The following is a 16454-nucleotide window of genomic DNA, read 5'->3' as shown; positions in this document are numbered from 1 at the left end:
AAACAATTATGGTACTTAAATATAAAATATTACAAATTACAATAAATCATTCTTAAAACAACCATCTGATAGTTATAGATTCATTAAAGTAGAATCCTACAATACGCCACCCCAACAGCTCTGTATTCATAATAACCCGATATGCCTCTTCTTTGGCATAGTCCTAGCTTTGTCCCTCCAGGCATAATGTCTTAACATGGAAACCTAAAACATAAACACAACATAAGTAAATATAAGAGTACTTAATGAGCTTTATTACTAAAATGCATTGACGAATACTTTATATTCTTGAAAGAACATCTTTACATCAACGATCTGTCTAAACCACTTATATCTAGCTGATACCACTATAGTTGTAATACATACATATACACCAATCATATACTTTCCAAATACATATTCTTTCTTATTTAATTAACTTCTTCAAGTGTTTTTTAATTCTTTCGTTCACATATGCACTTCTGAATAGAACATACCTTTAGAATCTAACTAATGCAACCCATTTTCTAATACTTCTTTTGACTCAGAATAGTTTTTCATTATCATTATTCATAGATGGACACATACACATGTGGTGAGTACTTATGTAGATCCTAGTATCATCAAATGAATAAGTAAATCATACACTAATTTAATACCATATGACCCATACTGATAACGTACTTCATAGATCAATCTGTTGACATTCATAACATTATTCCAGAACTCCAGATGCTTAAAATAATCGATTTTCAATTTTCATAAGATTTTAGGTGAAGTTATTATACAACTCAGATATGCCAGATTCCAAATAACTTTGACTCAATCATATCATCATGGCGAATACCTTATTAACATCTAGATACATTTTTTTTCAAAAGAACTTTAAAAAATTGTTCATTTAATTCATAGATATTACTTAGCTATTAACCTTGAGCATACCAATACCTTATATTGGCCAAGCTTATTACATAACTAACAAAATTTATCCATATCTTACAATAAAGACAAATACACACAACTTACCAGACATACATGATAGACCACGCCGCAAAGGCCAAATAGAATGCGCTATAAAGGTATCATACAAAATCTCGTGTTTATTGTCTCGGCGGACTTCACAAAAGATGACATAGATTTCTACCTCATGGGCTTACACAGAATTTCATGTATCGTGATTTGCCATTTTGATTTATACATGATCAATGGCTACACCATGAACATACATACAATCATATTATATTGTGCCATGGTTCTTATCCACATGGTCTTATATACATTCATGTATCGTGTTTTACCAATCCAATCTTCATTTTATTGGAGGCTATACCATGAAAGTTTCCAAATCATGCCAAGCTACCTTAAGCCTCTACCTCATGGACTTATACTCGATTTCAAACTACGATATGCCAGTCTGGTTAACACTAAAATTGCCCTACCAGAGGCTTCACAATAAAACTTTAGCTTAAAATTCACTTACCCAGATGATCACCTTTTTACTGGCTCATACATCTCATATACCATACCTTATTTGCTTACTTATCAAACACCATTCCTTTAAATAAACTTTATACATTTTATTATGACACTTCTATTATCTATACTTTACTCATACCTTACCAGTTTTAGTAAACATCATCACCCCATTTATGTATGTAAATAAATATACTTCTAATTTGAGTAATTCATATAAAAGAGTTAGGATGAAGACTCACCTTAACTCACCTTCTACAATTCTAAGCTCCATACATCTCTTTCGAACCAACAACAACAATAACCACTGCTTACAAAATATAGAAACACCATTAAAAACTTATTCGTATACAACTTATCATCATCTCAAACACTTACAACCTCCATTCAAAACCTTATACTTACATCTTACTGTTCATACACTCCTAATAGATTTACTCTTTCAGAATTTAACATGCAAAGTTGTAATACTTACCTAAAGGTGGAATAACCACTATTTAAATCAAGAATCTAAGTTTCCAGTACAAGGAAGAAGAAATGAAATCGGTTCTAGAAAAGAATCAGAGAGTAACATTTTGAATCTAGAAGAAACTCTTCTCAGAACCCTTATCTGATATATATATAATTCAATCTCCCTTATAGACATTCAACAAGTGTTAGTTGAATTCAGATCTTGTCTCTCTTATGGGTCTACAGACTCCAAAAGAAATATAATTAAAAATCATACATAATAAATATTAAAATAGCCAATTCAGTTGGTTCCTAACCAAACACTTCACAACCTAACGAGAATAGTACCAAAATAAACTAGGCATGTTATACATTTGACGATAAATCATATAGTAATTTACCTTTTTGTCTAGCTAAAATCATTACTCTTTGGCTAAACAGAATAGTCTAAAATAAAATTTTCACTTAATTACTCAGCGTATTCTATGCACCCACAAGTATACGCCAAAAGAAACAAACAAGCGAGTTACAACCCGCCAAACACAGTTCTTTCACTACTATACGCCTTATTCTTGTACCCGCTTGATTTGGATTGTGACAATAACAAGGAAATTTTGCAAGAAAATTAAATATGTTAATGTAATGACTAAATTGAAAAGAGTATAAAACTAAGAAACTAACCAAATAAATGACTAACGGTGGTTGGTTGATTTTGATGTGGTTCACCGGTCCTCGAACAAGGGACTTAAATCGCTTAAATTACTAAGTGGCTTTATTTTATCTTTCGATCTCAATTTTACCAACTTAGACGAATTAATCTGATTTATCTCTTGATCTCACCGGTCAAAACGAGACTAATTAATGGATGCGCAACAAGATTACCTCTCAGTCTCACTTGTCTAGATATTCTCTTAGGGGCGTCACTTCCTAAGTTTTTAAGTATATTTGATTTAGTCTAATTTATTACGATTTAATCATTAGTACAAAAATCAACTTTCCCACATCTCCATCAACCAACCTCCTTTTAGGTTTAGCTACTTATGCTGAAAATATAGAGAATGAACATGGAAATGAAAAGCAAAGAAGCCATTAAAGCAAAGTTTAGGAAAAATATAAAACTTGGGATTTTTATGCAATAAAGTTTAAATAACATGAAACTAAAAGCATTAAACAAGAAAATCCAAAGCAATAGCATAAAAGGAACTAACTTTAACAGATTTAAAGTAGAAGAAACTGAAATACATAAACCCAAGCTAAAAATGTCTTACAACAAAGGTATAGGGACTAAAAGTGAAAATAAACCTAAGCTACAATGATAACTAACTTAATTAACACTAAAGAACATCAAGAACAATAAGTAAACGTAAAAGATAAAACTCTAAGACTAAGAAAGAGGAAGAGAAAAATGAAACCCTAAAAAAGCTGTAGAAAAACCTAAGAAAAACCCAGAGAAAACTAACATTAAAATTAAACTAATGTGTGTGTCTCTCCTCTTCAGCCAATTTTGGCTATTTTAGGCTGAATGTTAATGGATTTTGATTGTTAAAATTTCCCCTACACGGGCCTTGGGTGATTGGTGGATCAGGTGGACAAAGACTACCCTTTTTGTTCAATTTTCTCCCACTAACGGTTCAGTGTCACGATATCCAAAAGAGGATACCGTAATACCTCAGGCAGTTTCGAGCCTTGGGGTCTTCAAGTAAGGGTAGATATCGCAATACCCAAAGTGGATATTGTGATACTACTAAAAGGTGTCTCCAATCTTCCATATTGTTAAATGTGTCGCAATTCCAAGGTGTGGATATCGTGATACCCTTTTTTTTAGTGTCGTTCTCGCTCATTTTCAACCTCAAACATGTCCCTACACCATTCAATCACACATTAGCTCCCCCAATGACACTAATGGCCAAATTAGGTCACAAAATGAGCAAAAATGACACATTTTCACTTATTAACTTAAAATCTAAAATTATGAAAAACTATGCAAAAGACATTATTTTGCTCAAGAATAAGCTTTTGAAGTATAACGAGAAAATCTAATTTTCCATATCAAATTATGACAGATCAATTCCTCTATAATCCACCAAGCCTCAAATCTAAATCTTTTCGTCTCCCACTTGTTATCTCCTTGATACATTTGAATAAGGATTGGACAATTATCCGAAAAACAATGTGGCAGATGTTGTATCAAAGCACTTAAAAACATGGTCATCCAGTTAGCATTTGTCATTCCTTTATCCAATCCTTCTCTAATGTTTGTTTCCAAAAATTTCCCCTTTGCCATGTAAACCATGATCCTGAATAGCCAACATCCATTAACTGGAAATCTTCCAGCACCTTACGGAATTCCTCCATTCGACATTCCTCCATCGACACACCTCCAACCTTCTTATAAGAGTACATAATCTCGTTGAAATCCCCACATACTATCTATGGCAAATATTGGCTCCTTCCTAAATGTCTCAACAAATTCCAAGGATCTTATTTATTTCACACATCCGGGGCTCAAAAAAAACTCGTCATCTCCACTTTGGACGTGCCTCTTCTTCTTGAATCTCTACACCGATATGATTTTTTGTATAATTTCACACCTGAACCATGTAATTTTCCTTCCATGCAACACAAAGTTTCATTCGCGTCTCCTCAACCTGAACATAAATTCCCTTCTAAAAACCACATCTCCTACGTACATTTTCCATTCAAATTCCATTTAATTTTATCTCCATAAAAAAAACCAATTGGGGATTATAAACCTTCAGTATGTATCGAAGTCTTCGATTAGTTCGTGGATTCCCCAAACCACGAACATTCCAGCATAATATTTACATTGTGCCTAGTTGGCTTGCCCCTTGGTAGTCGTTGATAAAAGTTGAACTCGAGTTGTAGACTGCTCATCATTGGTCACTAAAAAATTCGTAGACTTAGAAATTCCAGGGTCTAAAATATCCATTTGGGGCCTTTTCTTTCCATCCTTGTTCTCAATCGGGCTCTCCTCCAAATCCTGTTCCGTATATGTCTGGCCCAATCCACTTAGGACTCTTTCTAGATTAAATCTCAATACAAGTTTGATCTTCATCCTTTACTCTCTCCTTATCCCATCCCTTAAATTTCTCCCTAAATCAAGTCATCCCTGATTTTCCACCCGCAACTCTCCATCTCCTTCTTCCATTAGCCATATGCTATTCATGGTAGTGGCTCTCCTTGACTACGCCTTCAAAGAGAGTTACCATCCAAATTCTATGCTTTCCAAACCTTTTTTAGGTCTAAGAAGACAAAAAGAATAATTATTGCCTAAGCAGCTACATTAGAAATAGAATAACGTCAGTCTTTTATACCTAAAATTCACATAAGTGCACTTCCCTAGAGAGATCATGATTTTTTTTTGCTTCAATGGACATCTAATATCTACTTGAACCCAAACACGCAAATAATTTTCCATTCCCCTATTCAGTTTTTTCGTATCATATTCCAAGAATCTACCAATGAAATTCCCAAGTTGTTTTGCTACATTCTCCAAAAAACAAAACCCTAGGGAAAGATCGTGAACTTGAATCCAAAAAATTGAAAAAAATTAAAGACACTTGCATCGAATCTTCATTCTCCTCTAATCGATGAATATTTGATAACATATTTATTTTTCATATTTTACGTGCTCAAATCAACTTGTTCTTGAATTAATTCCTACTAATTGGTAAATTTTATGCTTAAATCTTGTTAAGAACGAAATTCGAATGCTTTAATGCAAAAACAAGAAGAAAAAGATTCAATTGGAGCATGAACAATAGAAGAGGGGCCAAATAAGAAATTTGGAGACATTTAAGGGCTAATCAGATTTTTGACCTTATAAAAACCAAATTTAGAAAAGAAAATCTGATATTTTATTTCATATAATAAGTGGGTAGGTGGGATTAACCTAATTTTAGTATATGGTTTGTATATAAATAGGGTGTATGGTGGACTAGAAAAGATACACCTTGAATACCTGGAAATTGAATAAAAAATCAATTCATTTCTTTCTTTCTTTACGTGAAATAGTAGCAGGCATTCTACCAACTTTCTTTTCCTTGTCAATATTTAGGGTTAATTATTTCCCAAGTCCTTCCCTTATTTCATCTCCCACCATTTCCATTTAAGCTATTTCCATAAACCAACAAAAGCATGGTTAGTTTCATGCTTCACTAAATCTCTACTTACCTTTAGGCCGGTATTCTTTCCAGTCAAGAATCGTGAGAAATGTATTCGTGCTAAAAATCTTTCATAATGGTATTCACCGTCTCTCTGTAATATTGGGATTGACAAATTTATCCCTTAAAGTTAACTTGATTTCAACTCAAAAGTGTGCGTTGGGTTGGAGTTGTTTTGGCGTACAGTTGGGAAGATAAGTCGATTGTGCTATATTCGGATTCCCACAAATAAATTGGCGTATCCTGGCGTGGTTATACTAGTGGGATTTTTGTCAAGAGAAATGGTGAATGAATTTAAATGTCCTTTGTAATTGAGGTCGTTGATCCTAGTTAGGTTCTTCAGAACGCAAGGTTATCGGGGTCTTGAATTACAAACGTGTGTATCGCAGTTAGACAAACGTGTGTATCCTAGAAATTTTTATTTGGTGGTTTCGACGCCCATCAAATTTTAGTGCCGTTGCCGGGGATTGAAAATATTTTTCTAACCTTTGTTTGTTTTCCTTATGACTAGATCAGAACCGAGGTCTCTAGAATTGGAACTAGAAATAGAGAAGTTAGCTCGAAAATTGTGAAGAGAAGCCAGTTAACTCAATAAACAACCACATCCCGAGTTAAAAATTATATATTACACCGAGGACATTTTCTCATTCGATGAAGTAGACAAGATGGTAGAGCAAACTATATGCTAACTTGCAGCAGCCCAGATGAACAACAGCCCCTATGTATAACTTATCCGGTAGGAGGAACGTTGTTCGAGTTGAAATCAGGCCTTTGCCCACCTTCCACGGATTACAAAATAAAAATCCGCATACCCATCTCAAGGAATTTAATATGGTTTGCACAAGCATAAAACCTCAGGGAGTAACCGAGGATCAAATTAAACTTTGTGCTTTTTTTTCTCGTTAGTCGACTTTACTAGAGAATGGCTATTTTATTTACCTCTAGGATCTGTCAATACATGGCCTGACATGTCTCATTTATTTCTTGATAGGTTCTTTCTAGCAACCTAATTAAGGAGGGACATTGTAAGAATTCGACAAAAAGAGACTGAATCACTCTACGATCACTGGGAGCGATACAAAAGGTTGTGTGCAAGTTGCCCACAACATGGCCTGACTAAACAGTCACTCTTGCAGTATTTCTATGAGGGATTACTCCCAATAGAAATGAAAATGATAGATGTTGCTACTGGAGGGGCACTTGTTAATATGATGCCTCAGAGAGCAAGGGAGTCAATTTCAACTATGACTACGAGCTCTCAACAATTTTGACCAGCTACAGAACCCACGAGATGGGTTCATGGGTTAAGTTCTCTATCTCTAGAAGATAAAATTGATAAGCTTACTAATATTGTTCAAAAATTTCTTATAGATAAAATAAGCCCAGCCCTATTGTGCGAAATTTGTAGTATGCCAGATCACCCGACGGACTCATGTTCTATCTTGCACGAGGGTTTGGCAGAACAAGCAAATGTTGTCGAAAACTTTTCAGGTTCATCCTAAAGGCGATATGACCCATATTGAAACACTTATAATGTGGGGTGGAAATATCATCCAAATTTGAGTTATGGGTCAAATCCTCGATTCAATTAACCATACCAATAAAGGTCACTTCCGAATCAACAGTTACCGCCTCCAAAATCATCTCTAGAAGACATAGTAGAAAGGTTAGCCAACAGTATCGAAAAATTCTAACAGAATACGGAAACACATCTTCAAGAGTTGGATAAAAAATTGAGTAAGCTTGCGCTTGCAGTCTGTCGATTGGAGTCACAAGGAAAATTGTCATCTTAAACTGAACCTAATTCTCAACATAATGTAAGTGCTATGACATTGAGAAGTGGAACAATTTTGGAGTCAGCTTTTGACACAAATAGTACCCACAACCTATAACAGAAAAATAGAAACCCGATCCAGCATCCACTATGGATTTGACTCCTCAAAGATCGTTTACAATACCACTTCCATTTTCTAAAAGACTTGTCTAATGCATAAAGGAGCGAGAAGAAAAGGAGATCCTTGACACCTTTTGAAAGGTAGAAATAAACATTCCTCTTCTTGATGCGATTAAGCAAATTCCACGATATGAAAAGTTTTTAAAAGAATTATACACGCGTAAAAAGAAGCTTCTAGGCAATGAAAATGTGAGTGTCGGAGAAAATTTCTGTATCGTTTTACAAAAGAAAATACCACCTAAATGTAAGGACCAATGTATGTTTTCTATATCTTGCAAGATTGGTAGTGTTGGGATTAAAAAAGCTATGTGCGACTTAGGTGCATTTATTAATGTTATGACTTTGTTTGTTTATAAATTACTAAATGCGAGTCCTTTAAATGAAACAAGTGTAATCATTCAGCTTGTGGATGGGTCAGTAGTGCATCCGGAGGGAGTGTTGGAGGATGTTCTTGTCAAGGTAAACAAACTTATTTTTCCTTCAGATTTCTACATTATCGACATGGAGAATGATAACTCAATCAATTTTTTCGATATTCTACTTGGGAGACCATTTCTAAGCACTGCACAAACGAAAATTGATGTTTGGAGTGGAACACTCACCATGGAATTAAGTGGTTAGGTTTAATATTTATGAGGACATAAGACATCTCAATGCAATAACAAATGTCTCCAATGTCGAAGGAATGGAACCATTGACAAACTTTATTTTGAAAAGGATAAGTTATAAAATGTGCCTTACAGGAGTGTAGATCTCGATGTTAAGCGAGAGAAATTATTGATGATAAAAAAACCAATACGTGAAGTTGTCATTGGCATGAAGGCCTCAAATTTAGAACTCAACTCATTTCCAAAACATATAAGGATTCCGATAAAGGAAAAGACAAACTTGAATAGAGAAGCTCAAAAATACCTCAATCCATCGATGATGGGGGAATCTGGGAAGTGCTTCAAAGACAGTGGGCAAAGGTTGAAAACTTTCTACAAGAATGTCCAAGTGAACGAGATGGAAAAATTAATTCTCAATGCGCCAAACGGATAACATTTAAGGTCGTCGAGCTAATGACATTAAACAAAAGCGTTTTTGAGGAGGCAACCCAAATTTATTTTAATTTATTTAATTTTGAATTTCAGTAAAATTTAGGTTGAAAATAAAATTAATAATAACAAAATTATTATTTAATCTATTTAATGTGTTATTTTTCAGGAACGTGGTGAAGGCTGTCGAGTTTTTCAGAAATCGAATACCAATTGTGGCATGGGCATGCATTGCTCAGTACTGCAATTTATTTTCTTCACAACCCAACACTCTAAACCCAAATAAAAAAACACACGCGCACACACACCTGACCCAATCCATTTTTCTTAAAATAAACCCAAGTCTCCATAATTCTTACCATCTTTCAAAGTAGCCACTCCCAACGTTGACAACCACATTAAATATACACGGGGAGTATACTTGACCTTACTCTTTACTATATTTTGATTCTTATGCAATATGCTAGAGGAAAACCATAGATTAAGTAGGGGGTGTTGGATTAGTAAGTGTGCATGATTGATTTTCTTTTTTGTTTCTCTTTCGCATGTGTTAATTATTATGCTGGATTATTCGTTAATTTGTTTGACATTAAGCCTCTAATTCCATTGCTTAGTCAATTTAGATAGTTGGGTGATTCTTAAATTAAAATGTTCATTATCTAGTTTAATCGACGTGTGTGTTATAAAGTTGATATATGTAATTAGATTGTTTCATGAAAATTGACTATTTATAATTGATAGGTAAGAATATTGTATTTGCTTGTAAATAAATAAATAAAAAGAGAAAAAAAAGGGTAATAATAAATAAAAATAAAAATACTACTCTGCTAATGGTTAAAGTTATGAGTGAAGATTTCGAAAAAGTGACCAAATTTAGTAACCAGGATAAGGTGCTTGGGTTGTCATCTCATCTCGCGTAAAAAGGTTTGAGCAACGAATTGAGAACTTGCAAACATTCCGCTAATCAAATTGCCATTAGTTGGGAAAATATTTCATTTGGAGACATGTCAAATTGAGTAACCGGGGTAAGGTACTTGGGTTGTCATCCTAGTTCGCGTAAAAAGGTTTGATATTCCCAAATTTACTGTATAGTAATTGAGAATAGATACCTTGCAATTTTTTGTTCAATTTCAATTTAGTGAAATGATTGAATTACATGTTTAAATTTTATGGGTACATGTTGATTAAACTGAATATTTGAACGCGTATTCATTTCTCGCCTAAATAGTTTGCATGGATCATGGTTGCGGAATAGAGGCATGATTTCTGATAAATTATTGGATAATTACTAACGTAGAAACATACAATATGCTAGAGGGAAAACATAGGCCAATTAGGGGGTTTTATAACATGTTTATTTTGCATATTTTACGTGCCCAAATCAACTTGTTCTTGAATTAATTCCTGCTAATTGGTGAATTTTATGTTTAAATCTTGTTTGGAACGAAATTCAGATGCTTTAATGCAAAAACAAGTAGAAAAGGATTCAATTGGAGCATGAACAATAGAAGAAGGGCCAAATCAGAAATTTGGAGACATTTAAGGGCTAATCAGATTTTTGACCTTGTAAAAGCCAAATTTAGAAAAGAAAATCTTATATTTTATTTCATGTAATTAGTGGGTAGGTGGGATTAGCCTAATTTTAGTATATGGTTTGTATATAAATAGGGTGCATGGTAGACTTGAAAAGATACACCTTGAATACATGGAAATTGAATAAAAAAATCAATTCATTTCTTTCTTTCTTTGTGTGAAATAATAGTAGGCATACCGTCAACTTTCTTATCCTTTTCAATATTTAGGGTTAATTATTTCCCAAGTCCTTCCCTTATTTCATCTCCTACCATTTTCATAAACCAGCAAAAGCATGATTAGTTTCATGTTTCACTAAATCTCTACTTAGCTTTCAGTCGGTATTCTTTCCAGTCAAGAATCATGAGAAATGTATCCGCACTAAAAATCTTTCATAACAGTATCTTTCATAACAATATTCATTGTCTCTCCAGAATATTGGGATTGATAAATTCATGCCTTAAAGTTAACTCGATTTCAACTCAAAAACACACATTGGGTTGGAGTCGTTTTGGCATACAATTGGAAAGATGAGTCGGTTGTATTGTATTCGGATTCCCGCAAACAAATTGGCGTATCCTGGCAGGGTTATACTTGTAGGATTTTCGTCAAGGGAGATGGTGGTCGGATTTAAATGTCCTGCGCGGTTGAGGCCATTGATTCAAGTTGGGCTCTTTAGAACACAAGGCTACCGGAGTCTTGAATTGCGAATGCGTGTATCGCGGTTAGACAATCGGTAAGGGCTGGTTTGCATGTCGTACCGGAATCAACTACGAAAGGAAGAATTGGCAATTAGGATGTTCTTAGCCGCTATAACTAGCTTATTATTTGGAGGAGAAAACTCTTTTTCCAGGATAGATTCAGAAATCGGAGTTCACGGAGTCTAGGGCTAAGGCTTTATAATTCTTTTTATAGAATTCAAATTCATTTTCTAATTTTATTTTATTTTCGATTTGCATAATTTTTAATTTCTCTATCTCACTTATTTAATTTCTAGACATTTTCAACTCTCCTAATTTATTTTTATTTATTTTTCAGCAAGCTTGTTTCGAGTAGTGGGCACGATTATTTCCACGACAGAAATTCTGTTTACAAGAAAAGGATGAAAGTTGATCACAATAACCAATCCTTGTGGACTCGACCCTACTTCTCTTTACAACTGCTTAGAGTTATTTTATCGTATGAATTTTTATTTGGTGGTTTCGATGCCCATCAATCATCAATAAGTGATTATTGAAAGTCCACGTAGCCTCATTTATCACTCATTCGATGTCCATCTCACGATAAAACTTGAACAAATATCTCCTTCCCCTAAATCTAAGATCTGAACACCCCCTAAAGGATGCCAAAGGTTCGCTATCATATTTCTCATTGCCGGAAAGTGGATTACACTTGTCGTAAGAAACCAACCAACCAAACAGAACTTGTATGCCAATGTCTGAGAGCTAAGATCAATAGGTAGTAACATCACCTCTTCTTCCCTACCATCTAATTCAAACCTGCCATCTCATTCTCCATGACTATTGCTTCACACCACTCGAACACTAGACTAAACCCGAGCAAAATAATACAACCAAACCAACTACTGAAAGCAAAACACGACAAAAAAGCAGGAAACAAAAAAGATAGAAAGGTGCTATTAAGAGTAGACAGAAAGTGTGTTACAGAGAGCAAACCTTAAACTATGGTTTGACATTATAAACTACTTTTTTATACTAACATAATACATATAATGATTAGATTTTAATTTTTGTTATTTGTTTAAAAATTATTTTTAGTGCTAATAAATTTTTATAATAAATAATATTTTTTAAAAAAATATAAATCATATAACTATACAATTACAATTTATAACATAGAAAATTATAATATAATTACAGACTTTCAACCAACCATATCCATGGAATTACATTTCACTTTCCATTCTTTTAGATTTGTAGTTTCTTTTGCTTTCGAATTTTAGTCAAAATACTCATAAACAATTCAAAGCATCAGTTTTAGCCTTAAATCTATATTACCAATTTATCTTTTTTCTTCCTTTCATTGTTATTTCCCTCTGGCAACATAAATGATTGAGCAAATACTGTGGAATGATGATGAAAGCAATCTCAAAACCGATAACCTAGTTGGGTCACTTGGTCGACCGATAACCTAGTTGGGTCACTTGAGTTTTCGACCAAGTTCTATACGTTATCATTCGATTTTTTACCGGCCTGTTCATTTTCCGGTTAAATTACTATAGTTGAACCATAGAACTGATCAGTTCCCAGTTGAACCAGCCTGTTAGGTCCGGTTTCAACAACTGAAGCCTTTGGATGTTAAGATATTGAATATAAAAAAATTCATGAAATAAATAGAGGAATAGGTAAGCATCCGCAACATAATGTCATGAAAACTTAAAAGCATTGTCAAGTCAAAATCCCCTCAACCTATAATGAGATTTTAGAATCAACATTCAAAACCGAAGAAAATACCAATCCTTGTATGTGGTACAATTAAGCTGCAATGGATGGCTTAGAAACAGCAGAGAGCCTAGATCTCTTCTTGGCCAAGCTCTCACTCCTGCGCTCACGCTGTTCCTTCAACCTCTGGGCAAGGAGCTTCTGGTATTCAGCAGCATCAGCCTTGGCCTTTGCAACTCTCTTCTTCTTCTCTGCAATTCTGTCACGCTTCCTCTGCAAGGTCAACGGAGTCACCAACCTCTGAATTTTGGGAGCCTTGCTTACTTTTTTACCTGCATTCCAAAAAAGTGTTCTTTATTTTCAACTAGGGGAGCAACTACTATCATTAACTTATTTATGAAAAGCAAATCACTGACCAAAACTCATTCCCCAGGAAACTCAATGAAGCACAAACAAATATTTAGTACTCACCAGATTTGGTTGTAAAGGTTCGGCGATATGTATTAACATATTTCCGAACATCATCTTCCTTAGAGAGGTTGAACAACTTCCGGATTTTCGAAGCTCTCTTTGGACCCCTCATTCTTGGCTTCTCAGTGTCGGTCAATCCAGGAAGATCATTCTCACCCTTCTTAACAATAACCAAGTTCAGAACTGAAAGATCTTGACTAACAATGCATCCGCGAACTGACTTCCTCCTTCGCTCTCCATTTCTCCTACCATACCCACGGAAGCAGGGAGTACCTATTCAAAGAAAAACAATCGGTCAACAAACAAAAAACATTTCTATACAAACAAACAAATGCAAACTAATTTGCAGTCTACAGACCTCTGTGAAGCAAAAGACGAACACGACCTGGAGTCAGAACTCCTTGCTTCATTGGAAAACCTTGCTTGTCACAGCCTCCCATTATCTTGAACACATAGCCCTTAAACTCCTGTTAAATGATATGAAATATGAGCAAACTGCAGTTAAGATGGCCAGATTCAAAAGCATAAAGAAACTAAAAGTAACTTGGAAACATACCTCACCAAGGGCATCACCACTGACTTCTTGGGAGATCCTCTTGTCAAAGAAGGCTCGGCTGCAATATCAAAGTTCCAAGGTCAGAAATTTTTCTTCCTTGGGAACAAATACGCTCACAGTACCTCGCCCCAAGAGGCTAAATGTAATAAGCATACTGTTAAAACTATGGTTAAAGAGTACAACACAGTTGAATTTCCTTTGCATTGTGGTAGTTTGACAAGAACTAGTCCCAAAGGGAAACCTAACTTAAAAAATATATAGCAAGAGAAAATATTTGCAAAATGCACTATGCTAGCTCATTTTTTGGGAAGTATAAACAACTTTTGCCTTCCACTTTGCTTTACAAATTCTATTATTAGCAAAAAATTCATATAAAATTCATTAACCTATTTTCTACCTTTGAATTTGCTTCTTCCACCCATATTTTGCGCATCTCTAAATACTCTAAAAATTCAATCTCACTCAATACAGAAAGAAGCATGACTCAACTGGGTGTTTTTGCCGGTCAAGATATAAGACTAATATTGAAATTTAGAGCAACAAAATAAAATTAAACCGAACAATTTAAAAACAAAAAAAAAAAAAAAGAAAATTACAGTTTCTGGTCATCGTCAATTTCCAGCTTCTTCTGGCAGCCAGTAGTCGGATTTGCAATATTGAACTGAAACAAACAAATGAAGAGAATCAACAAAAACCCAAAAGGGGCAGTAATATATTCTTTTTTCTTAATAAAAAGAAGCGGAAAGAGGGGAAAAACCTTCATTTCTGTTTGATGGTTGTTTAGAAAACAGACCCTGGGTAGAACTGCCGCCGCCGCGACTGCTGCTGCTCTCTTGCTGACTTAAGGGTTCGAGGGTTAGGGTTTTCGGGGAGGTTTAAATATAAAGGAAAATAATCTGGTGTTATTAGGGAAGTCTATAAGTTGGTCCGAGTCAACCCAGATTCACGAACATGGATATTTTGTGGGTTCAGATTTACTTACCGCTCATTATAAGCCCAAAGTTAAATTTGATCTATCAGGCCCGTTAATCCGTGGATGTAGCAAAAAAAATTAATTTAGATTGATGGTAGTGTAGTTATTAAGATAGTAATTATATTATAAAGTATGTAAAATGTAATTATATAGTTATATAATTTTAAATTATAAAAATACTAATTATTATAAAATTATTAATAATAAAAAATTATTTAAATAAGTAACAATTAAAATCAAATCATTCTAAATAATACATTAGTCTAATAAAATATTTAACAATACAATTATCAATAAAATTAACAAGAAAATAAATATCTCATGCAATTTTATCTAATTACTCTAACATTCCATATTCATTAAATTACTCTCTCTATCATTAAATATGTACTTATTTTTATCATCATTAGGTCCTTCGTCAAGTACAAATAATTAATAATAAATACTATGCAATTTTAAATAAATTCAGTATAAATAAATTATAATATATATACTACTGGTTTTTTTCTTGTTCAAAGCATGGGTTTATCTTGATATTATTTTAAAAAAAATTGGAATATACATATATTTTCTCAAATAGTAATAAAAATTAAAAATATATTTTCTCTTATTGTATTTATTTATAAAATAGACTTTGAAATATAACAATAATGATTTTTTTATAATTATTTTCTACAAAATAAAATGTATAATTGGTTAAATAATTTAATTTATTTTATTATTGAAATGTAATTTTTTAGAACAAATAAAAAATAATAGAGTCTGATTTTGTAATTTTAATAAAGAAATTTTTTAATTTTTTAAAAGTTTGAAAAGAATAAGTACTTAATTTAGGAATATTGAGCACTTTAAAATAATTTAACGAAAGATGGATTGGTTTAAAAAGGAATTTATCCATTTGCAAAAGTTATAAATCTTTATTTTATTGAGTTACGTTCATTTGGCATAAGATCGTTTATTCTAATTGAATGAAAGAATATTTTTTTGTTTATTTATTTTTAAAATTATTATTTCAATTTGATAAAAAATGAATATAATACTTGTGGTTAAAATAAATAATTTGTATATAGAAGTTAATTTAAGAAAATAGTCATATAATGATGATGATATGCGTCAATTAATATTTGGTTTTAATTATTATTTAAAATTTGGTTTTAATTTTATACATAAATAACAATTTTTTTATTGATATCTTCACCTACATAATTTTAATTAATAATAAAATTAATTATCTTAAATTTATAAATAATATTATTTGAAAATTTTCAAATATTTAATAGTTTTATAAAATTAAACTTTAATCCATTAATATAGGTGCGATGCTAAACTTTGGGGTATTTTGATGCCCTTACATTTCTTATAGAATGGTAGTGGAGAAAATTTTGATATATACAGATAATCTT

General features: G+C 33.1%; 1 protein-coding gene across 1 annotated transcript; it reads right to left on the bottom strand.

Annotated features, from left to right (window-relative positions):
* Positions 1–12980: 12980 nt before the first annotated feature.
* Positions 12981–14988, bottom strand: LOC107913413 (40S ribosomal protein S6). The gene is made up of 6 exons (XM_016841988.2): positions 14836–14988; positions 14675–14739; positions 14079–14136; positions 13881–13989; positions 13523–13795; positions 12981–13383 (listed from the first exon to the last, which is right to left on the bottom strand). The coding sequence occupies exons 1-6, from the start codon at positions 14839–14841 to the stop codon at positions 13145–13147; spliced, it is 750 nt and encodes a 249-aa protein (XP_016697477.2). The 5' UTR covers positions 14842–14988; the 3' UTR covers positions 12981–13144.
* Between the last annotated feature and the right edge of the window lie 1466 nt (positions 14989–16454).

This window comes from Gossypium hirsutum, chromosome D11 (assembly GCF_007990345.1).
Source record: "Gossypium hirsutum isolate 1008001.06 chromosome D11, Gossypium_hirsutum_v2.1, whole genome shotgun sequence".
Lineage (NCBI taxonomy): Eukaryota > Viridiplantae > Streptophyta > Magnoliopsida > Malvales > Malvaceae > Gossypium > Gossypium hirsutum.
This window is presented reverse-complemented; position numbering and strand designations above follow the sequence as displayed.

Bases quoted from the DNA above. Each gene is read 5' to 3' on its own strand.
- LOC107913413 (XM_016841988.2), bottom strand. The intron at 13,990-14,078 runs GTATGTTTCCAA...ATCATTTAACAG, and splicing joins GTGGTGATGCCCTTGGTGAG to GAGTTTAAGGGCTATGTGTT. The intron at 13,384-13,522 runs GTGAGTACTAAA...TTTGGAATGCAG, and splicing joins AACCTTTACAACCAAATCTG to GTAAAAAAGTAAGCAAGGCT.